The sequence below is a fragment of the Armigeres subalbatus genome, chromosome 3, assembly GCF_024139115.2.
Source record: "Armigeres subalbatus isolate Guangzhou_Male chromosome 3, GZ_Asu_2, whole genome shotgun sequence".
NCBI classification, from domain to species: domain Eukaryota; kingdom Metazoa; phylum Arthropoda; class Insecta; order Diptera; family Culicidae; genus Armigeres; species Armigeres subalbatus.
Window position 1 is genome coordinate 65,923,958 of NC_085141.1, and position 26,404 is coordinate 65,950,361.

General features: G+C 41.8%; 2 protein-coding genes across 4 annotated transcripts in view; both read left to right on the forward strand.

The window, feature by feature from the left end:
* The window catches only part of LOC134219229 (A disintegrin and metalloproteinase with thrombospondin motifs 1), a 740,918-nt gene that overhangs the window by 135,836 nt on the left and 578,678 nt on the right, over positions 1 to 26,404 (forward strand). The window lies entirely within an intron of this gene.
* On the forward strand, positions 23,555 to 26,127 carry LOC134221685 (uncharacterized). The gene is made up of 2 exons (XM_062700873.1): positions 23,555 to 25,930; positions 26,014 to 26,127. The coding sequence occupies exons 1-2, from the start codon at positions 23,555 to 23,557 to the stop codon at positions 26,125 to 26,127; spliced, it is 2,490 nt and encodes an 829-aa protein (XP_062556857.1).

The following is a 26,404-nucleotide window of genomic DNA, read 5'->3' on the forward strand; positions in this document are numbered from 1 at the left end:
AGGCCAACGAGGCACGATACAAACGGGCGCGGAACAGACAAAACTCGATTTTCCGGAGGAAAAAGCAGGAAGATCGAGACCGTTAAGAGACGGAGCAACTGTAGCGCGCTAATAACGCACGAAAGTTCTATGAGAAGTTGAACCGTTCACGTAAGGGCCACGTGCCACAGCCCGATATGTGTAAGGACATAAATGGGAACCTTCTTACAAACGAGCGTGAGGTGATCCTAAGGTGGCGACAGCACTACGAAGAGCACCTGAATGGCGATATGGCAGACAACGGTGGCGGTATGGTAATGAACCTAGGAGCACGCGCGCAGGACATGCGACTTCCGGCTCCGAATCTCCAGGAAATCCAGGAGGAGATCGGCCGGCTGAAAAACAACAAAGCCCCTGGAGTTGACCAACTACCAGGAGAGCTGTTTAAACACGGTGGTGAGGCACTGGACTGGGTGCACTGGGTGATCACCAAGGTTTGGAGGATGAGGTTCTGCCGCAGGAGTGGATGGAAGGTGTCGTGTGTCCCATCTACAAAAAGGGCGATAAGCTGGATTGTAGCAACTACCGCGCAATCACATTGCTGAACGCCGCCTACTAGGTACTCCCCAAATTTTATGCCACCAACTGACATCAATTGCAAGAGAGTACGTGGGGCAGTACCAGGCGGGATTTATGGGTGAACGCTCTACCACAGACCACAGGTATTGCAGGAATACCGCGAATACAACGTGCCCACACATCATCTATTTATCAACTTCAAAGCTGCATATGATACAATCGATCGGGACTAGCTATGGCAGCTAATGCACGAAAACGGATTTCCGGATAAACTGATACGGTTGATCAAGGCGACGATGGATCGGGTGATGTGCGTAGTTCGAGTTTCAGGGGCATTCTCGAGTCCCTTCGAAATGTGTAGAGGGTTACGGCAAGGTGATGGTCTTTCGTGTCTGCTATTCAACATCGCTTTGGAGGGAGTAATAGGAAGGGCAGGGAATGACACAAGTGATACGATTTTCACGAAGTCCGTCCAGTTATTTGGTTTCGCCGACGACATTGATATCATGGCACGTAACTTTGAGAGGATGGAGAAAGCCTACATCAAACTGGAAAGTGAAGCTAAACGGATTGGACTAGTCATTAACACGTTGACGACGAAGTACATAATAGGAAGCGGCTCAAGAGAGTTCAAAGCCACCCACCACGAGTTTCTATTGGTGGTGACGAAATCGAGGTGGTTGAAGAATTCGTGTACATACCAGGACGTAACGATACCAGCAGAGAAATTCGAAGACGCATAGTGGCTGGAAATCGTACGTACTTTAGACTCCGCAAGACGCTCCGATCGAATAGAGTTCGCCGCCGTACCAAACTGACTATCTACAAAACGCTTATAAGACCGGTACTTCTCTACGGACACGAGACCTGGACGATGCTCGTGGAGGACCAACGCGCAATGGGAGTTTTCGAAAGGAAAGTGTTGCGTATCATCTATGGTGGGGTGCAGATGGCGGATGGTACGTGGAGGAGGCGAATGAACCACGAGTTGCATCAGCTGTTTGGAGAACCATCCATCGTTCACACCGCGAAAATCGGAAGACTGCGGTGGGCTGGGCACGTAGCCAGAATGTCGGACAGTAATCCGGTTCTCGGCAACGATCCGACGGGAACAAGAAGGCGAGGTGCACAGCGGGCAAGGTGGATCGATCAGGTGGAGGACGATTTGCGAACCCTCCGCAGACTGCGTGGTTGGCGAAGTGCAGCCATGGACTGAGCCGAATGGAGAAGACTTTTATGTGCAGCACAGGCCACTCCGGCTCTAGTCTGGTAATAAATGAATAAATAAATGTCAATAAACAAACAAAGTGAATGGAAAACAGCATCGATTATTTTTAAAACCTGGTAACTAACTATTTTTATAATATTTTACTAAACGTATGCCTGTGCTTCCATAAGCATAAGAAAGTAATGGAATTCGCAACTATAGAAACGTAAATAAAATATCCGCAACTATTGGCACAGTGCACCAATAATTGAAGTTACGATTCTAGGACGGAAAATATGGAATACATGCAACGGAAGCGTTTTTCCAATAAAATAGGTAAGGAAAGATTTCCAATGTTCATCCAAGGTGTGAGCTTTTTAATAATTCTGGGCAAATGAATAGTGTTGGAACGTGCTTAGTTCCTCCACTATTGGAGCATTTACCCTATAATTTTTTTTGATCTCTTAAACCACGTACATTTTTGCGTTCTATATCTATATGCCTCCCCTAATCCTAATTTGACTGTGAGGACGAGGCAGGCATCGTTATTGGTCTTGAATAATTGAAACTCCAAATCATGTACAGTGAGAATGGTTTTGTAATCTCAGGAAAGCCAAACACCGTTCATGGAATAATGCTCAAAGCAATTCCAACGGCAAAATTTTATTTGAAGATTGTTCTGCGGGATATTATACTATTCAATATCCCAATGGCCCAACTTGTTTTTCATCCACTCGAAATCCTTCGACAATTGATTTGGTTTTAACTGATTCAAGTCAGCTGTGTGGCCAATTGGTAACTCATGCTGACTTTGACTCTGATCACCTTCCTGTGACATTTGAAATCTCACAAGAAACCATTTATTATCCAATCAGCTCTACTTTTAATTATCATAGAGCTGATTGGGATTTATATAATGATGTTAATATTCCTTTGGATACCAAAAGTGATATTGACAATGCGCTCGTATCTTTGACAAATTTAATTGTCGAAGCCAGAGGCATTGCAATTCCTAAATGTGAAATTAAATTCAACTCCATTATTATTGACGACGATCTTCAGCTACTGATCCGTCTTAAAAATGTGAGGCGAAGGCAATACCAAAGAACTCGCGATCCCGCGTTGAAAGTTATTTGGCGAGATTTGCAAAATGAAATTAAAAAACGTTTCGCTATTCTGAGAAATACCAACTTTGAGAATAATAATGTCTCGAAGTTGGATCCCAGTTCGAAACCCTTTTGGAAATTAACGAAAATTCTTAAAAAACCTCAAAAGCAAATTCCAGCGCTTAAAGAGGGAAATAAAATTTTATTAACAAATGGCGAAAAGGCTCAAAAACTTGCTCAGCAGTTCGAGAGTGCCCATAATTTTAGTCTAGGTCTCACTAGTCCAATTGAGGATCAGGTTACACGGAGCTTCGAATACATTCTCAATCAAGAGAATGTTTTTGACCCTTCGTTGGGAACTAATTTGGATGAAGTGAGATCTATTACTAGAAAATTTAAAAATATGAAAGCACCGGGTGATGATGGTATTTTCTACATACTTATCAAAAAACTTCCTGAGAGCTCTTTATCCTTTTTGGTTAATTTATTTAACAAATGTTTTCAATTGGCATACTTCCCAGATAAATGGAAAAACGCCAAAGTTGTTCCAATTTTGAAGCCGGACAAAAATCCTGCTGAGGCTTCTAGTTATCGCCCAATCAGTTTGTTTTCTTCAATAAGCAAACTGTTTGAAAAGATTATTTTAAATAGAATGATGGTTCATATTAATGACAATTCTATTTTTGCTGATGAGCAATTTGGTTTTCGCCATGGGCATTCAACCACTCATCAGTTATTAAGAGTTACGAACTTAATTCGGCTCAACAAATCTGAAGGATATTCGACTGGAGTTGCTCTTCTTGATATAGAGAAAGCATTTGACAGTGTTTGGCATGAAGGTTTGATTGTACATTATTAAACTGATCCAAAATTATTTATCAGATCGCTCACTGCAGGTAAACTATCAGAATTCTAAATCTGATAGATTACCTGTAAGGGTTGGTGTCCCCCAAGGCAGCATACTGGGGCCCATATTGTATAACATTTTTACTTCTGACTTACCTGATTTACCACCAGGGTGTCAAAAATCTTTGTTTGCAGATGACACGGGCCTCTCAGCCAAAGGGCGAAGCCTTCGTGTCATTTGAAGTAGATTGCAAAAAAGTTTGGACATTTTCTCCACTTACTTGCAAAAATGGAAAATTTCCCCGAATGCTTCCAAAACTCAGCTTATAATTTTCCCACATAAGCCGAGAGCTTCTTATTTGAAACCTTCTAGCAGACATATTGTCACTATGAATGGGGTTCCAATTAATTGGTCTAGCGAAGCTAAATATTTGGGACTTCTGCTAGATCAAAAATTAACTTTTAAAAATCACATTGAAGGCCTTCAAGCCAAATGTAACAAATATATTAAGTGTCTATATCCACTTATAAACAGGAAATCAAAACTTTGTCTTAAGAACAAACTTTTGATTTACAAACAAATTTTTAGACCTGCCATGTTGTATGCTGTGCCAATATGGACTAGTTGCTGCAATACCAGAAAGAAGGCACTTCAGAGGATTCAAAATAAAATTCTGAAAATGATTCTGAAGTTGCCTCCTTGGTATAGTACCAATGAACTTCATAGAATTTCTAATATTGAGACATTGCAACAAATGTCCAACAAAATAATTTCCAATTTTAGACAAAAATCGTTGCAATCTTCTATTGCAACGATTAACTCTTTGTGCCCTCAGTATAAAATAGGTTAAGATTAGTTTAAGTTGAAAACATTGTAATTCCTCCATGGTTCAATTCAAGCAGAGGAAAAATTCTAACTGCCAGAGGCAATTGAAATGTATTAATAATAACTAAAAATATAACATAGCAAATAAGGATGATAGTGTTAAGAAAACACGGAACACCTAGTCTAAGAGATGAATGCATGTATTAGATAATTAGCAAATAAAATTAGTTAAAAAAAAAATGAATGAGAAGTGGAAAGTGAGACGTCTCACTTCTCACTGCTCACTCATCATTTCTTACTTCTCACTTGGCGCTCCTTAGTTCTCACTTATCACTTCTTATTACTTACGCATCTTTTCTCACTCGTCATTTCGTACTTCTCATTTTCTTAATCTCGCGATGAGAATTGAGAAATAATGAGAGAGAAAAGAGAAGCAATACGTCTCACTTCTCTTCTTATTTCTAACTTCTCACTATGAAAAGTGAGAAGAGTAAAGTGAGAAAGGAAACACCTCTCTTCTGATCAATCATTTTTTCTTCTCATTTCTCACTTTTCGCAGTGAGATTGGAGAAAGAAGAAATCTCGCTTAACTTTTCAAAAGGACCTAGTAAATTTTTTTTCATGAATTAATTTTAATACTGTAATCAAAAGCTTTCATATTGGTCTGTTGATTGCGCTATTCAAATTATTTCATGAAAAAAATGTTACTTAGAACCTTTTGAAAAGTTAAGCGAGAAATGGTTAAATGACATGGTTTAATGGTATATTCGGCCGATTGACCTATGGGGCTTCCTTAGCTGTGCAGTAAGAACCTATTCGACCAAAGGACTTATTCAACCACATAACCTGACTAAATGACCCACTCGGCCATATGACCCGTTCAGCTTAGAGATATTCGACAAAAAGGCTTTCAGCGGAATTAGTTTCGATCAAGCTACCCTTTCCCCAATATTATGTCAAATGTTTATATAATTAATTAATACTCGCTAATCCGTCGATGTTCATCTCGCGTAATTATTATTAGTTAGCACAAACATTTTTTGTGCTCACGATTTAAACTTCGAGGTTTTCCCTACGATTCGATTTAATTTGGTCCTTCAGGACCTCTTTTTCGAGATAAACGATGAAGTATTATGAAGGGGAAAATGTAATCGTGGAGCAAACGGTTAAACTTGTTTTTCTTTTCCAAATTATTAACACATATTTGCAGAAATTTGTGTGAAGTGTTGAGTGTTCTCGAATAATGCAAAAATGTGTGGGGGAGTCCCTTTCTTCTACAGCAAGAAGGTCTATACTGCCATTATACGCATAACTGTCCTACGTAATAGAGAATCCCGGCAAACATGGGACAAATATGCGTATGACGGCAGTATAACCACCAAAGAATTCTTTTTTAACTTTATTAATGTGTTTTTTTAATTCTAGGATTAAGTTCAAAACAGCACCACCAAAGAATCATTTCTTGTCTTTGAAAACATCCATATGCCAAATTCGGTTCCATTTGCTTAATTTGTTCTAGATCGAAAATAGCTCGTTGCTATGAAAAACGACCACAAAGCATATGCCATCTCTTGTTTTGAAGTGTTTGTTATTGTCCAAAGATTGTCTAGTAGCCTACACGCCCGTTTCAAATCACTCAGAGACTTTGGGAAATTGTTTTGCCGGCTCTTTCCTCTCTCACAGAAATCTTACTCATTTTGAGCATGAGCATTATGACCGCACAATTCGTAGTTGCTACTCCGCGATTGACTAGAACTTGCGGAATTGTACAGAGAACACAATTAATGGGGCTTGGGATTAGCTACCCATTCTCAATGGACACGTTTCGGGAGCTCAAATATTTTAAGTCAATAACGGCGCCGGCCACGTCCTTACGGTCATATAGGAAGGGAAGGATTGCTAGTCCGACTCTCGTTGCTACTAGAGACCGAGTATATCTCTGCATCTCCACGATTGTCTTAGGATAGGATATCGTTTTAGTTACAAAGAAAGATTTATCTGGATTCGCTTCGGTAAGCGATGTAATCTTTGGGATGGGATAACACTTATAAATTACTTTTGCTGTCTCGCGACGAGTAAAAAACACACTCGGTGGCATGTGAAAACTGAGGAGGATCGCGCTTTGTACAACCGAAACGACGCGCAATTCTAACACACAATTCTCCAAATACCAACTTATTACCTTCGCTGTCTCGCAATAAGAAAAACAAGATAAATTATGCACGCCCGGTGGCATATGCAAACTGTGAAGAATCGCAAATCGTGAAAAAGCGCAATACAAGCGCATCATCCGCCGAATATCTATTTTTTCTCCGGCTCGCGACGAATAACACACGCACTGCACATACTTTCCCGATGGCTACTTCCACGGAAATCTAACTAATTTTTCGTAAAAAATGGAACTACTCAAATTATGAGTAGTTCCACTGTTTACGAAAATTGAGTAAGATTTCCATGAGAAAAAAGGGACGGCAATACAATTTCACTCAGTCTCTGAGTGATTTGAAACGGGTGTGTAGAAGTTTGAATATATCGCCATAAGAAGAGAGTATTCTGAACAAAATATGACAAGAACACATCGAGATAGAGAGATATCGAGATAATCCTCCGTATCGAGATGTAGAAAGCTCAAATGTATGTAGATTAGGATGCTCATCTGATTCTTTACCATGTTCTGAGTGTCCTCTGAAAGTTTGAGCTCATTTGGATTAAAACTGATTTAGCACAAGCCGTTTCAAGTTTGCATGCAAATTAGTATGGAGAAATTTATTTTTTCATTATACTGTTAATGACGCTTCCCCATTAAGCGTAGGGTAAAAGAAAACCTACACAGTTAAAAGGAATACTCAACAGCTTTCACCCAACAAAAATCGCATTTTGATTAATCGCCCCAATAATTAGTAATCGAATTTAATCTATACCATGGTTTTCTGGAGCTAATTGCATAACTCATCAACAGGCAACATTGCTGCTCGTGGCGCGAAAGATAGCACACACAAATTCAGGCTACTATGTTGCACTGCACATTTCAGTGATGCCCTCAAAGAAGTTTAACGATCATGACTAAAGATTCGCAACCTGTCTTTAAATCGATTACTAATTATTGGGGCGATTAATCAACATGCGATTTTCGTTGGGTGAAAGCTGTTGAGTATTCCTTTTAGCTATGTAGGTTTTCTTTTAACCTGCGCTTAATGGGGAAGCGTCATTAACAGTATAATGAAAAAATAAATTTCCTCATACTAATTTGCATGCAAACTTGAAACGGCTTGTGCTAAATCAGTTTTAATCCAAATGAGCTAAAATTTTCAGAGGACACTCAGAACATGGTAAAGAATCAAATGAGCACTGTGGAGCAAAATCGATTTTTTGAACCACCCTAATGTAGATTGATGGGACCGAGAAAACCACCGACATAGTGAGAGATATCGACATATAGAACATCAATATGTAAATAGAGAGTCGTTAGTAGAAGATAGTAGAAGATATAATGCTACTTCAAAGGTAATTACCCTTATTACGGCTAACATCTAGAGCATAAATTCCACTATTGTGTTTGAATGAGGTACCCGAGCAAAAAAAAAATCGATGACTTTGAGAAGTAGATTTGGCTAAATAATAAGTAGGGGAACGGTTCGGCACTCCATCTCATAGCTCCTATGTTCATACCATCAAAAACAAAGCAATGAGGGGGAACATCCATAAATTTTATAACGCTTGGTGGGGAGGGGGGTGGTTGTTAAGGTTTGCCCGAAGTGTGACGACCCATACACAATTTTCAGATGCTTGGGGCCCTCCTTAGCCGTGCGGTAAGACGCGCGGCTACAAAGCAAGACCATGCTGAGGGTGGCTGGGTTCGATTCCCGGTGCCGGTCTAGGCAATTTTTGGATTGGAAATTGTCTCGGTTTCCCTGGGCATAAAAGTATCATCGTGTTAGCCTCATGATATACGAATGCAAAAATGGTAACTTGGCTTAGAAACCTCGCAGTTAATAACTGTGGAAGTGCTTAATGAACACTAAGCTGCGAGGCGGCTCGGCTCTGTCCCAAGTGTGGGGATGTAATGCCAATAAGAAGAAGAAGAATATACAAAAAGTATGACATAGGGGGGAGGGGGTTTCTGTTGATGGATAGTCGATTCTTTGGAAAAATCAGTCATTAATTGACTATCAAAGAGGCATTTTGTTTTCGAAAACTAAAAGTTTCATTAATCATGTAAATTCTCTGTTGAAAAGTAGTGAGTGGAAAAAGAATGTGAAGTTTGAACGAAATCGATGAAATTCCGCCGAAGTTATTGCTTTTTTGATCTTTTTCTTGATTATTATTTTTTGGTATAGATTATTATATGACATTTCACCCATCTTCCCCTATAATAAAAAGTCTAAAATTTCAGATAGAAGTGTTTTCGGAAGTTCCAAAGGTTATAGAAAAGGAAAATATTAAACATTTCAACAACCACGTCTAATAACATATATTTATATCTTTAAACAGGAATTTTCCCAAATGACCATTATACTAACGAAGAACTCCCATATAATTGAGTTATTATTACAAGATCACAAGAAAAAAGCTACAAGTTATGTAAAAACTTCGAAAAGCAATTCATACTTTTAAGGATAACTTAATTATAAAAACCTCCCAACGAATAGTAAAATCGAATCGATTATCCTTGAGCTTGCTTCAACGCTGGACAAACAGTATGTACCCCCAAACACACCGTTCGTATCACCTGAAGGATAATTGGTCATTAGCACAATCTTGCTTATCACGTTCGTGTTCGCTACCAGCTATAATCTCACACTCGAACTTATAATGCTTAGCGGCTTCGTTGGCGTTTTTGCTTGTGAGGGGAGGTGGACACAATTTGCCTTGCCTTGTCTAGACAAGTGCGATTATAAAATGAACAACTGACAAATTAAGTATTGATGTTTTGTTCATATGTTTTGCGTTATTCAACATTCAAATCTATGGCCATGTGTTTCTTTTTGTTTATATTTCACATACACCTTTGCTTATAAAACGTTTTGATTTAGAATTCAAATGCTTTCTTCCTAAAACAATTCTAAACTGCATAAATTTTTTCTCATAATAAGTATTGGTACCAGTGTGCGTTTTGAGTAATTTTCCCCTATTCGTCCATCGATCCATCCATCTGGCAGTCACCATTCGTCGGCTATTGATGCTGACCGGTTCTTACCGTCAACACACTCATAATATACTATACGAAACTGTGAACCAGAAGCCGGGAGACACCGAACTCACCTAGCGCGGCCGTACGGTTCTTTGCCCTCACGGCGACTACCGTCGGCTCCGGCGTTGTTGAAGATCTCTGAACTCTCGATTAGTACCCCTTCCAACCCATTGCCTGCTGTCCCATTCGAGGCGAACATACTTTTTTGTTTACGTTACCATCATCCACCAGATCGATCAGGCAGAGTGACGTTTGTATGCGCGTGATTCGTTTAGGAAGACCAACATGCGACGCCCGTCGTCCTCATAGTTCCTGCATGCAGGTCCATAAATTGATGCAAGTTCATGGAGTCGCATGGCTACGATGGAGGCTGACTCTGGCTCAGTGGCGGCGGCGGCCAAGAATAAACAACAATAGTCGGACTTTCACATCTACTGCATGTTTCTCGTAGGCATAGGTTTGATGCAGGAGCGTTTCGGATGACGATGGGGTTGGCGGTAGGAAACGAACGTCTCCTGGCGTGGTCCAGTAAATTGAATTCTATTAAATTTGCCAAAGCATTCTTCGTTGAACGTTGGTTTGACGATTGTTTAAATCACTGTCGATGGTATGGCACCGGATTTTCTTATACATTCTCGGAGCAATTAATCACAATGTTTAGATATCTCTTGATACATCTAATCTATATAGTAAAAACGCTTAATACTATCTATGTATGGTAAGAAAGTAGTTCCAATGAATGCCCATTTAATACCTTATCCTCTGATAAAGTCCATTTAATTGATCTTCCTTATACAAATAGTTCACGCCAATTTGCAGAATCCATCCGCGATTGATTGAAACATCACCCTCATTCATGATTCTGCTACTTCGGTACGTTAATGGCTAAGACCTTCGATATCCATCCATCGTGCAATGCAACAGTCAGACAGTGTAAGCTATTATGTCGAATGTACAAATATTTTCCTACACGAAAAAGGTAGCCCCGTCAGCAGGTTTTTTAAAGCAGTTGGTTGGTAGGTACTTGCGCGGATCGATGCCGATAATGCTTTGTACAATACTCTTGTCAGCGGATTCAAAACAGAGTCGAAAATAAACATTTCGAAAATCGGCTGATGGGAAAGGCTTCGGAGAGGTCGATCGCGAGCATTGCTTAGCGCGGCTAGGGTTGGTACGTTGAAGGAATACTGAAAGCAGTGTTACCTGCCACACTCCATCCGGATATGCTGCAGCTTAGATCCACCCCAACGTAAATACGTTGCGCCATCGAGTTGAACGACATCTTGAACTACAGCGAACGTCACGTTAGTCGGTTAATAGTGTGTTTATTTTTGGCGACCCAGTGTCAAATTTGGAATGTTCGTAAATCTGTCGTTTTGGGGCATTTTTTGTTGAATGAATGTTGTAATGAGTTTGTTGGTCGATGCTCATCGGGTGCTTAGAGGCAGTTTTCTTAGCCACTTTTTTGGTTTTGTAGTAACCGGTTTTAAAAAAATAGCCATTCAAGTTCGCTCATATGGATAAGGGGATAGACGTGGAAACGTGGGCTGCTAGCTTTCCGTGATCGTCAACCGAGTCACGTTTTTGTAGAGGCACTTCTCGAAAGTACCAAATTGATCTATTTGGACACCTGACCAACGGGCTAATTGCTATGCACTTGACGTGGTCTTGAAGGTGCGTGGCATTTTTCGATGGGAAAATGGCTTTGCAATATTCTAAATGATTGCCCATTTATCGTTGTTGTTCTGGATATGTGTATGTCCATCCAATGTCCTTTGATGTACTATCTTCATCAATACCTGTATGAATAATAATATAAAACTCTTCTTCTTAGTAGAGGGATCGAAACTGTCAAAATATATTGCTCTATCAATTTTCTTATTGAGCTTGCTGACGTCTGATATTCAAGCGCATAAGAATCTACCCCGTAAAGGAAGTAATGATTTACCTACGTCACTTTGCTTTTGGAAATCATTTCTGATTCGATTCCTATTTGATTTGTTTCAAATACTAGAATAGAAATTTCTTATCCCCAGCGTTGATTTTTATTACATGGTCAGTACCTGGAGGTGTTTAGTGATGTATATAAAAAAAACATTCGGTTTGATTATAATCCTGTAATATTTTTTCTTCTCTATTAAATAGGCTTACCTGTAATAAACGGCAATGCAATAATTACAGAGAAATTTAATTCGTTCCAATAAGGTTATCATAACGATAATCAAGCACAGTTTTGAGGAAACAAAAAACATTAATATAGTAATGAGAGATTACTTCCCACACATTTTGTTAGTGTTAGTGCCTTATCCGAAGTTTCTCATCGTAAGCTTCTATTCATGTTTTTTAGATACTGAGCATACAATTAAGTCATCAGCGTTATCATCCGCGGCAGCGGCTTATTTGTTACCAAAAACACTCGTTTCCACAGTGATCGTAATCTTCCTACATATGCGTAAAGTAACACTAATGCAATTTTTTTAATGGTTCATATCCACGAGCGTAGCCAAACTAAATCGCCTGTTTTGCTCAGCAAATTTGTTCAGCTTGTTGCATTTATGGATCTTCTTCTATAGGAACTTCCTAAATTTTGGACTGTCTTATCGGCAACCGTTGTTGTGTTGAAAGCGTAGAATGATAGCGCCATTTGAATATGGTACACAGATAACTAATTTCCCACCACTTAGATGAGCTGTTGGAATCCGTTTCCCGAAGTACCGTGCATCGGAGTCACATTGGTAATGTTCGATATACTCGTTGTTGAATGAAAGGTTGTCCAAATAGATTAGTCAATATTTGCCAATTATGGATTCAAATTTTCACAGCGGAAGCCGTTGTTAGAATAATAAACGATTATAAAGAGGAGTGCGTCGAAAATCGTCAATCGCAGCATGTTTCTTAACTTGGCTCAATGACGACGTGAACTGGTGACAATTACACATGCGCTTCGACAAACTAATGCTGCTCTATTATTATTTATTTATTCAGAGTAAGGCCGAAGTGGCCTGTGCGGTATATAAGAGTCTTCTCCATTCAGCTCGGTTCATGGCTACACGTCGCCAACTACGCAGTCTACGGAGGGTCCGCAAGTCATCTTCCACCTGATCGATCCACCTTGCCCGCTGCGCACCTTGCCTTCTTGTGCCCGTCGGATCGTTGTCGAGAATCATGTTCACTGGGTTATTGTCCGACATTCTGGCTACATGCCCGGCCCACCACAGTCTTCCGATTTTCGCGGTGTGAACGATGGATGGTTCTCCCAACAGCTGATGCAACTCGTGGTTCATTCGCCTCCTCCACGTACCGTCCGCCATCTGCATCCCACCATAGATGGTACGCAGCACTTTCCTTTCGAAAACTCCGAGTGCGCGTTGGTCCTCCACGAGCATCGTCCAGGTCTCGTGTCCGTAGAGGACTACCGGTCTAATGAGCGTTTTGCAGATTGTCAGTTTGGTACGGCGGCGAACTCTATTCGATCGGAGCGTCTTGCGGAGTCCAAAGTATGTACGATTCCCAGCCACTATGCGTCTACGAATTTCTCTGCTGGTATCATTTTCGGCAGTCACCAGTGAGTCCAAGTACACACATTTTTCTACCACCTCGATTTCGTCACCACTGCCAACTCGCGGTGGGTGTCTCACATTGTCTTCTCTTGAACCTCTTCCTATCATGTACTTCGTCTTCGACGTGTTGATGACTAGTCCGATCCGTTTGGCTTCCATCTTCAGACTGATGTAGGCTTCCTCCATCTTCTCAAAGTTACGTGCCATAACATCTATGTCGTCGGCGAAGCCAAATAGCTGGACGGTGTGCCACTCGTGTTAATCCCTGCTCTTCTGCTGCTTTATACAGAATATAAAAGAAGGTCTGCAAATTTCTTTCAAACTCTCTAAGTACACCTTTGGCCTCCACGGGCACTGTTCTGGTCTCGTGTCTGTAGAAGACTAAGGTGTAGTGACGGTAAACTGTCTTGGGAAATCCCAACTAAGTTCTTTGACTGCAATATCCCTGGCGCATTTCTTATCTGGGTAACGAAGCTACTCGCTTGACCTCTCATGTCAAGGTGTGTCACCCTCAGACACATCTAATAGTGTTTTTTCCTCATTCTTATTTTAAATCTGTTTTCTTCTTTTTTGTCTTTTTAGATTGATGTACTGGGGTAGGGCAGCCAATCTATTTTACCTCTGCTTATTAGGATATAACGGAATTTTTCTTCTTCTTCCTTTCCTTAATCTTTGTCATCCTCTTCTTTTTATCCAATGACCATTTCAACTTACTTACTTTACTTATGGATCCTGTACACCTCCGGTGGTGCAAAGGGCCGACTTGAAAGATCTCCATCCTGAGCGATGCCCGGCTATCGCTTTAACCTGTTGCCAGGTTAGATTTCGGTCGACTTCTTTTATTTCTTTATTGAGGCTTCTCCGCCATGAGCCTCTGGGTCTGCCTCTGCTGCGATGTCCCGCTGGGTTCCAGTCTAATGCTTGCTTACAGATTTCGTTTCCGCCCCTACGTAGAGTGCGGCCGACCCAGCCCCACTTCCGATCCCGAATTTCTGTTGTTATCGGCCTCTGGTGACAACGACGATGGAGCTCGTTGTTTGAGATCCAGTTGTGAGGCCACCAGGCCCGAATTATATACCGCAGGCATCTGTTAATGAACACCTGCAGCCGTTGAGTGTTCTCCACTGATACACACCATGTTTCGCTAGCGTATAACAGCACAGATTTCACGTTAGAGTTGAAAATTCGTATTTTGGTGCGTTCACTTATCTGCCTGTTTTTCCAGATATTTCTTAAACTCGCAAAGGCAGCCCTTGCTTTCTTGATCCGTGCGCCTATGTCGATCTTGGTACCGCCGTCTGACGCCATTTGGCTACCAAGATATTGGAAGCTTTCAACATTCTCCACTGGTTGCCCGGCTACTGTGAAACTGGAAGGAGTCACCGTGTTTACATCCAACGATTTGGTTTTGTTGACGTTGATGACTAAACCTGCCGAGGAGGAGCGATCGGCAAGGTCGTTGAGCTTACTCTGCATATCAGAGCGCCGTTGCGCGAGTAGTGCAACGTCATCCGCCAATTCGAAGTCGTTTAGGTGCTCCATGGTTATAGGCTGCCATAACAGCCCGCGGTTTGGTTCACGGTCAATCGCATCCACCAGAATCTCATCGATTACGATGAGGAACAGTAACGGTGATAGAATACATCCTTGCCTCACACCAGCTACGACCCGGATAGGGTCGGACAGGACCCCATTGTGCAGCACTCTACACGAAAAGGCCTCGTACTGTGCTTCGATGAGGCCGATGATTTTCTCAGGAACCCCCTTGCGTCTCAGGGCGCCCCACATATTCTCGTGATTGAGACGGTCGAAAGCTTTTTCGTAGTCAATGAATACCAAGTAACCATTTCAACTGGTACTACATATATGCAATGCATACTGGTATAAGCATTTTCACAGTTATTTTATTATGAACATGAATCATGTGAGCCAACTACAATGGATATTGGCTCTCTTCTTCTTGGCGAAGTTCTTTCTTTTTGTGAGTCATGGAGATCGATGTACTCTCCACCCCAGCCAATTTATTTTTGTCCTGATTATTAGGATTTAACGGAATTGCGCCGATACCTCCCTGTTCCGGCGGTGCTGGGACAGCAGGAGTCTTACTAGCGTGGATCCTGTGAATCACATCCTTAACCCCCTTATGCACATTGTTCCTCTCTTTCACAAAATCGCAGTGCTCCGCTGCCAATCTCTTCGATGCCATGTTTTCAACTTTTGTGGCGACTTGTTTCGCTCGCTCTGCCGTGGTCGCTGCTGCTGTTTTTCCTGCTTCTGCTGCTGCAGTTGCTGGAGCACTACTGCTACTAGTGGCGGCTATCTTAGTTACCCACCACTGGCAAACGGATTCGTCGCTGCTGCACCTACTTGTGTGTAATTTGTCGAATTATCCATTGTTGGTCTTCCTTTAAACCGATATCTCCGTCTATCGCACGTAGTCTCTTACGATCCATTGATTGTCTTTGCAAGCAGTGAGGTCCATGTGAGGGTTGACACGGACGCACTTTATTAGCAAATGGATGGATGCGGCAAATAAGACAAAGGTGAACATGATTCCCTCACGATTTGAGTATGTATCAAGAAGTTATTATCGAAAAACAGTTTGTTCACGGGAGGTGTAAAATGCACTTCACAAGTACCGTCGTGCGGGGATTCTTTTGAAAAATCGGGGGCTACTTTGGACATTTTGAAACAAGAATTACAACGTTAACAACTCTCAAATTGCCATTATCCCCATTCGGGTGTCTTGTTGATAGATAGATGGTAACTATTTGTTTCAAATTTGGTATTTTATTATTTTAGTTTTTTTAGAAAATCAAAAATCCAAACTAGCCCCCGGAATCAAAAGAAGCCCCGCACGACGGTAGGCATTTTCCAGCTATAAGGCAACGATGAATGTCAGAGGAGAAGAGAAAAATAAATATTAGTGAGTCGTTTTTTGAAGTATTATTTTTAATGGTAATAAAGAACTTAGCACAAACATTCGTATTAATGATTTAATGCTTACGTGATCTCTATGGACTTGCATGGACATACTTGGCTGTACAGGGTGTCTGCAAATTATCCGTACAGATTTTGATAGTTTGCTTCTACAAATCAAAAACAGACAATAATGTACTGAATCGGTAGCTACATGGGCTTAACAACTCAGCAGGCTGTAACAGATGTATATTCTGCGAACACTGAGCGTCATTTCATGTAAAAAAAATCTTTGTGAATGCTTTTTTTCCGGTTTTACGAACAAAAAAGAATTACCTTCCTACTCACCCGACTTGGATTGAATTTATCATTCGGTATGGTCTAACTTGAAATCGACAGCCATCAAAACACCGTACATATTATCGAGACATTTGAAATCATGTCATAATCGTCAAAAATGTGTGAAAAGTATCTGTATAGAAACTTGCGGCCATTGTGATTTTTTTCCAACACAATCGAAGGCGTACAACTCAGGATACAGGGGTCATTTTAATGTGAACAAATTCAGCTTGGTATATGTAGTCCTATTATAATAACATGCAATGCATGCTGGTTCTTTAATTTACTCCAAAAAATATTTAAAAAAAACCTGTCTTGTTGTACGGATAATTTGCAGACACCCTGTAATCGATTTAGTACTAGGCGTTGTTTTTTCTTCTTTACATTTTATTTATTTTATAGCTTTATGTACCCGGCCTTGCTCGGAATTGCCAGTTTGATTCGCAGTTTTTTTTTTCACAATCGGAAAATGAATAAACCAATTGGTCAACAGGATAATTGCGTTTTCTTATCGATACTTCATCATTTGATCAAAAGAAGGCAGATTTCATTTGAAAACATTGACTGATTTTGGAGAAGGGAGCGAACCCATAATCGCCATATTCCGGGCAAACGTCTATTTCTAAAGAAAGACAAACATCCACCGATGCCTTATTCCGGGCAAACGTCTATTTTTAAAGAAGGGATCACATTCACCATCCAGAAGGAAACACATTAATCATTGCTTTTCACGTTGGGCAAACCATGATTTCGATAAATGGTTGAATTGATCGATAACTAAACAATACAATAATGGGTTCAGAAGTTAGGCTGGAGCATACACACAAACATACAAACATTGAGTTTTATATATCTCGGCAACTTATTCAAAACGACGTATGTGATTTTGTAAACAAAGATGCATACGTCGATTTGTCAAATATGATGACACTCCCACGCAAACCAACACAACGAACATGTAGCCGAACCCTCACCCTACCTGTATGTGGCGATAGTTTGCGTGGGAGTGCTATCAGATTGCAGAAATCAACGTTTAAATTTTTGTTTACAAAATCACATACGTCACATACGTTGAGTAAGTATCCGAGATATATAGATAGCTAATAGCTATATGTATCCGGCTTATCTAGGGACTGAAAAGTAAATTATAGAATTAAAATGTCCAATGCTGTAGCACGAAACCCACAGAGGTAGATCTACCGCTCATAGAATTGAACCTTTGTATCAATATATTTTTATATCTTTGTTTGGCCCTTCTACCTTTTCAATAAACATCTTCCAAAAATAGAGAATAAGTGTACCAAATCTGGTTGGAATTTATCCTGGGAGTTACACTGAATTGCTCATTTTTTAAAGACAACCCCTTCCCCCATAACTTCCCTTTTTCCAAAATGACCCTCCCACCTTCTTTGTTATCTTCTCCTTAGGATAGAAAATGTGCACCAAATTTGGCTGAAATCGGTCCTGGGGGGTGGGTGTTACACCGAATTGCTCTTTTTTCAAAGACAACCCTTCCCCCTTACCCTCCCCTTTTCCCAATGATCATTCCACCCCTTTGTTATTTTCTCCTTAGGATAGAGAATGTGTGTACCAAATTTGGATGAAAGCGGTCCAGGGTTTCAAAAGAAACACTGAATTGCCTGTTTTCTGAACTATACCCCTCCCCCCAGACCCCTCCCCTCTTTCCCAAATTACACTTCCATGTGATCGACTTCTCTTAGTGAATATGTGTACAATATTTGGTTGATATGGGTACTGGAAGTTGGGAGTAATACTGAATTGCTCGTTTTATAAAGACAACCCCTCCCCCCATACCCTCCCTCTTTTTACAATGACCGCCTCACCCCCTTTGTTATCTTTTCTTTAGGGTAGAGAATGTGTGTATCAAATTTGGTTGAAATCGGTGCAGGGGTTCAGAATTTACTCTGAATTACCCGTTTTATAAACAGTACCCCTTCCTCCAGACCCCTCCCCTTTCCCAAAATCTCTCATATGATTGTTTCCTTATAGTGAATATGTGTACAAAATTTGGTTGAAATCGGTCCTGGGAGATGAAAGTTACACATAATTGTTCGTTTTCTAAACAAAACTCCTCCCCCTTTCCTAAATGACCCTCCCACCCCCTTTGTTAACTTCCCCTGAGGATAGAGAACGTGTGTACCAAATTTGGGTGGATTCGGCCAAGTGGTTCAGAAGTATTTAGCGAACATACATACATAGATTGGTTTTTATATATATAGATTTAAGATTATTATTTGTTTGTAAGTTCCACACCGACAAGGCGTTGTTGACCTGGAATATAACTTGTGGGAAGGGTCATGGGAAACCCATTCGACCGGAAGCCATTTGGCCGAATGCCACTGGCCGAACAGACCATTAGGCCGAAACCCATCTGGCCGTCATTTGGCCGAAATGATCATTTAGTCTAAAAGGTAGTTTGGCCGAAAGAGTCGTTTGGCTGAAAGGGTTGTTTGGCCGAATGGGTCATTTCGCCGAAAGGGACGATTGGCCGAAAGGTTCGTTTGGCCGAAATGGTCATTTGGCCGTATAGTTAATGTGAATAGTGAGAAATTAGGAATGAGAGGAAAGACATCTCACTACTTACTGACCCATTCGGCCAAATGACCGAGATCAGTGCTTGTTTTCTCTTGTTTTGGACAGCAGAACGATCGCGCGATCTGCCGAAATATTGTGTTCTGCATTGCACGGCCGGTAATAAAGTTAATCAGTTCGGTGCTTGTTTTCTCTTGTTTCGGACAGCAGAACGATCGCAAAATATACCAAAATATTGTGTTCTGCATTGCGCGGCCGGTAATAGCCATCAATCAAGTAAGTGCAGTGCGTGTTTTAGTCGTCGAGAAAGAAATAAAATTCCTATATTGTGTTCGGTGGCTCATGAGCATGTCGTGCGCGGTCGAAGTGCGTTCTTCAATAGTTTGCTGTAGCCATCGAGCAAGTGAGTACAGAGTGCTGCGCTTCCGTGCGGTCGTCCAAAACGCGAATCTCCTCAGTTTTCATATGCCACCGGGCGTGCATGTTTTAACTTTTACCTCGTATTAGTGTTATTTCCCATCCCATAGATCGCATCACTTACCGAAGTGAATCCAGATAAATTATCCTTTGTAACTAAACCGATAACCTATCCCACGACAATCGTTTAGATGCAGAGGTATACTCGGTCTCTAGTAGCAACGAGAGTTGGACTAACAATCCTTCCATTCCTATATGACCGTTTGAACGTGGCCGGCGCCGTTATTGACTTCAAATATTTGAGCTTCCGAAACGTGTATATTGAGCATGGGTGGCCAATCCCAAGCCCCATTCATGGTGTTCTCTGAACAATTCCACAAGTTCAGTCAATCACGGAGTAGCAACGACGAATTGTGCGGTCATAATGCTCATGCTTAATTACTCTTTCGGCCAAATGACTCTTTCAGCCTAATGACCCTTTGGGCCTAATGACCCTTTGGGCCTAATGACCCTTTCGGTCAAATGACCCTTTCGGTTAAATGACCCTTTCGGCTAAATGACCCTTTCGGCCAAATGACCATTTCAGCCAAACGACCCTTTCGGCCAAACGTCCCTTTCGGTCTAATGACCCTTTCGACCAAACGACGCTTTCGGCCAAATTACCCTTTCGGCCAAACGTCCCTTTCAACCGAAAGAACATTTCGACCGAATGACCCTTTCGGCCAAATGGGCCCTTAGGCCAAATGACCCTTTCGGCCAAACGACCCTTTCGGCCAAACGGCCCTTTCGGCCAAATGACCCTTTCGGTCAAACGACACTTTCGGTCAAACTATCCATTTGGCCAAATGACTTTCGGACTAATGACCCTTTCGACCAAACGACCCTTTCGGCCAAACGACCCTTTCGGCCAAATGACTTTCGGCCTAATGGTCTGTTTGGCCAAATGACATATTCGGCCAAACAACTTTCGGTCTTGTGGCATTTGGCCAATGGGTTTCGGCCAAATGACCCTTCCTCGTAATATTCGGACTTGGGGTCGGACAAAAGACGCCTGCAGACTAGATCATCAACTTCTATTAGAGCATTTTGGATGTTTCATGGTCCACCGAAAAATACTTATGTGGACATAAAAAAGTCAGATTATTGAAATATCTTAGTATTCTAACTTAAAGGAACATAAAACATGCAAGTTATTTTATCCTTATAGTTGAGGAACATTCTCAAGCGACGAACTCCTTGCTATTTTGTGAACAAATAATCACGGAATTCTCCTCATTATTCAATTAGCGGTAGCCACCAGTCGATTTCTAAGGCGGAGAACCACAAATGCGGCACATGAGCATACCAAATACTTTTGTACTGTTGCGGTAAACCTGTAGATATGGCAACGCAGTGTCTGTCGCACAGTGAGTAGAGTGGACAATCTGCTGTATCTAGCAATACGGCGAAGTACGAATGGGAAGAAATATGATGGTAAGGTCATTAGGATAAAAACAAAACAGATGATTATCTATCCAACGTGGAAATCATATTGTGTGAAACTTTAAACTCTTTAAAATATTGTAAAATTTCCTAAATAAAAGCTAGTTTGTTAAAAAATAATTAAAACGTTCACTGTACAAGTAAGTCTACATAAATTAATCAAAAAGTCCTACTTAAAACTAACTTAAATCTAAATAAATTAGGTACGATACTGTCAAGCAGGTTAGATTGAATTTGTAAAAATAGTGGATGTGCACGATTATTTTACAGTAAGTTCTGAGCAATTATTTGTTTTCCCTAAACCAAGATATAGACTAGCTACTTAAACTAACTTAAACTTATATGAATTTAGAGTTTCTACTGTGCTGAACTGGAATTTATAGCATAATCAACGAAATACGGTCCATTAGTGAGAGGAAAGCGATTTCAAAACTAAATTGTAAGTAGTCGAGACTTTAGTTAAGAGTTCATCATGCTCATAGAATAAATTGAAATTACAGCTTTGATCAACTGTTAAAGAAGACGGTGATTACAAGGACTAGTTTCTCAAGCAATCCGAACATAAATCAAAGAATTTATGCCTCAAACGATGGACTCTGAGAAGAGAGATTGCCTTATGTGCAACGCTCCGAACAAGATCTGCGACATGGTGCAGTGCGATAAGTGTGAGCTTTGGCTTTGGAGGTGAAAGAGGAAGATTGGAGTTGTACGAAGTGCGCTAGTACGCTGTTAGTGCCAAAGCCAAGGAAAACCAGCAAAAACGTGACAAAGAAGTCAACTGTTTCGAAGAGTGATGGAGGATCCATAGCATCTGCTTCGGAGGGCGACGGAGTGTTGGAAGACTCCCTTAAAAAGATGCAAAAAGAGCAGCGGGAAAAGGAAAAAGCGTTGGCTGAGGAAATGATCCTTCGGGAAAAACAATTAGAATTGGAAAAAGCCCTGCAAGAGAAACGGCGTCAGATGGAGAGAGATTTTCGCGAAAAGCAACTTCAACAAGCACGAGAGCTGAAAGAGCAGCAGTTGCGTGAAGAACGTGAGATGTTGGAGAAAGAGTTGGCTGAAGAAGCGGATTTCCAAGACCGACGCAAGAAGATGTATGAGGAGTTCCAAGAAGCAAAAAAAGCAGTTTCCGTTGCCGATCGTGAGAGCGTGGCCGGCGATACTAAGGAGGAAAAGGAGATGTCCTTTGAGAAAAAGGTGAACTTCTGGCTGAAGAAGCAAACGACTGAGAAGCTACCCACTACGACACTAGATGAACCGATAGCGGGTTCATCGAAGCAAGTTTTCTCAAGGAACGTCTCTCACCTTCAAGATGAAGTCGATTCGGCAGAATCTGAAGAATATACAAATGAAGAAAGCGGAGATGAAGATAACGATGAAGAAAGCGACGAAGACGAGCCAGACAATTTTCAGCTATCGCGGGAGGAACGAGAACTGCTTGCGCGTCTGCTAACCGGCGACAAAAAGAAGCATCAGCTGCCGATGGGGAAACGCCAACCACCGGAGAAAAAAATGCCGGTGAAGAAGCAGCAATCTATGCCAGAAAAGGTTCCGTTGAAAGTGACGAAACAACTGCCGTTGGTGGAAAAGTATCTCCAGTGCGCCACTAAATTGTCGAAGGAACAGATCGCAGCTCGACAAGCTCTCTCGAAAAACTTACCCGTCTTTAAGGGTGAACCAGAAATGTGGCCTATCTTCATTAGTAGCTATGATATACCACGCAAGCATGCGGGTTCTCAAACTTGGATAATCTCAAGCGGCTACAAGACAGTCTGCAAGGTAGCGCACTTGAAGCGGTAAGGAGTCGTCTTGTGCTTCCGGAGTCCATTCCGGATGTTATCGATGATTTGCGGCGTCTCTTCGGAAAACCTGAGAAGCTACTTAAGACGTTGTTGACTAAGGTACGCAGCGCACAAGCTCCGAAAGCGGATCGCTTAGAGTCATTTCTTCAGTTTGGCATCACGGTTAAACAGCTTTGTGACCACCTCGAAGCTGCTCACTTGTCGGATCATCTCAACAATCCAATGCTGGTTAACGAGCTGGTGGATAAACTTCCACCAAACTACAAACTGGAATGGGTGCGCTATAAACGGGACAAAAGAGGAACGCCGCTACGAGTTTTTACTGACTTTACGAACAGCATTGTTTCTGATGTTTCGGAAGTTGCAGAGTTCACTGCCTTCGGTATGAACGAAATTTCATACGTTGGTAAAGACAAGCCGAAGAAAAAGGAATTCATCCACGTGCATGGTGCTACATCGAGCAAAACGATTCTGTGATGACTTCAAGAAGCTTAGCATTATGGATCGGCTGAAGACGATTGAGCAACATAAACTTTGCTCATTGTGCTTGAATAATTACGGCAAAAGCCGATGCAATTTTAAAGTTCGCTGTAATGTCGCCGGTTGTCTCGGTCAACACCATCCACTACTGCATCGAGCGGAAAGAGCTGTGCAGTTATTAAATATTGAATGCCACACTCACGGACGATTAAATCGTGCCGTAATTTTCCGTATGGTACCGATTACTCTACACTATCGAAACTGCGCTATGGATGTTTTGGCCTTTTTGGACGAAGGGTCATCCTCTACACTCGTGGAGGAGTTTGTGGTTAACGAACTTAACGTGCAAGGAATTCGCGAACCGTTAGAAGTAACTTGGACAGGCAACGTCAAGCGCTTCGAAAATCAATCCCAAAGGGTGGATCTTAAAGTCTCGGTAAGAGGATCACGCGAGATACTATCGTTGAAGGACGCGCGCACGGTAGCAATGCTGAAGCTGCCAAAACAAGCCATGCATTACGAGGAAATCGCAGATCGATACTCTCATTTAAGAGATCTACCGATAATTAATTATGCCGCAGAGGAACCTCGTATCATAATAGGGTTGGACAATCTAGATTTATTTGCTCCTATAGAATCTCGAATAGGTGAGCCTGACCAACCGATTGCCGTTAGATCAAAACTTGGGTGGACTATCTACGGCCCAGGAAATACTACTCTGGGTGTAGCGGAAAGCTATGTTAACGTGCATTCTGTTGTATCGACGAGTAACGAAGAACTATTTGAAATGTTGCGAACGCAATATTTACTCGAGGACACCGGTACTGCTTGCATGACAGCACCAGAATCTGCTGAAAACCAACGAGCGCGTGAAATTCTTCAAGCAACAACAATACGAATAGGCGATAAATTCGAGACGGGTTTGCTCTGGCGTGAAGACGAAAGACAGTTTCCAGACAGTTATCCTATGGCGATTCGACGAATGAAGGCGCTGGAGAGAAAACTTGAAAATAATCCTGAACTCAAACAAAACGTCCATCAACAAATAGTTGAGTACTTAGCTAAGGACTACGCGCATAAAGCTACAGAGGAGGAATTAGCTAACACCAAGAAAAACGAAATTTGGTACCTTCCGTTGAATGTAGTGCTAAATCCTCGGAAACCAAACAAAGTCCGTCTGGTGTGGGATGCAGCTGCCACGGTAAATGGAGTTTCCCTAAACTCTGAATTACTAAAGGGACCGGATATGCTGAAGTTCCTGCCATCGGTGCTCAATCAGTTTCGACAATATCGAATTGCATTTGGCGGAGACATCCAAGAAATGTACCATCAGTTGCGCATACGAGAGGCAGATAAGCAAGCTCTGCGGTTCCTGTTCCGGTTTAATCCTGCGGATGCTCCGAGTATATACGTCATGGACGTGGCTACGTTCGGGGCTAGCTGCTCCCCCTGTTCAGCGCAATTTATAAAAAACTTGAACGCAGCTGATTTTTCTAAGGAGTTTCCTAGTGCTTCGTCTGCAGTTGTGAACAAACATTATGTGGACGATTATTATGACAGTGTCGACTCAGTCGACGAAGCAATAACGCTGGCAAACCAGGTGAAGCTTATACACTCCCGTGGAGGATTCCACATCAGGAACTGGGTTTCCAACTCCCCGCAGTTCCTTGACGCAATGGGTGAAGAAAAGCTGAATCCTGCTGTTCACTTCAATAGAGACAAGAATACGCATACCGAGCGTGTTCTGGGTATTGTGTGGGACCCGAAAGAGGACGTTTTCCTGTTTTCCACCGCCGGACGAGAGGGATACCAAGCAGTTCTACATGGAATGGAAATACCTACAAAAAGGATCGTATTAAGTTGTGTTATGGCGATGTTCGATCCGCAAGGCTTGCTTTCTCCGTTTACTGTGTTTGGGCGCATGTTGATCCAAGATTTATGGAGAACCGGATGCGATTGGGATGAAGAAATTGATGATGTGTCATTCCAGAAATGGATTCGCTGGACGAAGGTACTGCCAATGATAGAAACGATCAGAATTCCTCGGAGTTATTTCGGAAATGCTACAATGGATCAAGTTGAGAACTTGCAGCTGCACATTGTGTCCGACGCTAGCAAAGGCGCATATGGTTGCGCGGCATATTTTCGCGCTGTAGTGGACGGATGCGTTAAGTGTGTACTAGTATCGAGTCGAGTGAAAGTAGCACCGTTGAAGCCGATGTCAGTCCCACGACTTGAGTTGCAAGCGGCAGTTCTTGGAGCCAGGGTGGCTTCAGTAGTGAAAGATAGTCATTCGTTGGTGATCAATCAGCAGTTTTTCTGGACAGACTCTACGACTGTGCTCTCGTGGATAAGGTCGGATCAACGCAAGTATAAAGAGTTTGTTGGTCTTCGTATCGGCGAAATTCTTACGCGAACAAATCTGTCCGAGTGGCGTTGGGTCCCGACCAGAATGAACGTTCCAGATCAGCTGACTAAGTGGACAAAAGATCCGGAAATAAATTCAACTAGCAGCTGGTTCACCGGGCCGGGATTCCTGCATTTACCCGAAGAAGATTGGCCGAAACAGAAGTTACCACAACCAGGCACATACGCGGAGCTGAAAGCGCACCTATTTGTTCACGACGTGCACCTACCAACACCTGTAATAGCAATAAATAGGATTTCGAAATGGACTATTCTGGTGCGAACAATGGCCTGTGTGTTTCGCTTTGTTTCAAATTGCAGATACGTGGCGCACCATTAGATACGCTGAGACCTACGGAAAATCAAGCGCAAAGCATTATTCCGACCAATCATCCGAAAACGCGAATGCCATTGAAGCAAGAAGAGTACGAGTAGGCGGAAATCTGTTTGATGCGAATGGCACAAGCGGACGCATTTAGCAACGAGTTGAAAATTCTAATGAAAAATTCTAAGCTTCAGGCTGGAGAATGGTTGGAAGTTGAAAAATCAAGTTATTTGTACAAATTAACTCCACTTATAGATGAAGCAGGGCTGTTACGCATGGAAGGTCGAGCGGGACCTGCCGAATTCCTACCATTTGACTTGCGGTTTCCAATAATACTACCTAAAGACCATGCCGTTACATTAAAAATTGTCCAACACTATCACGAGC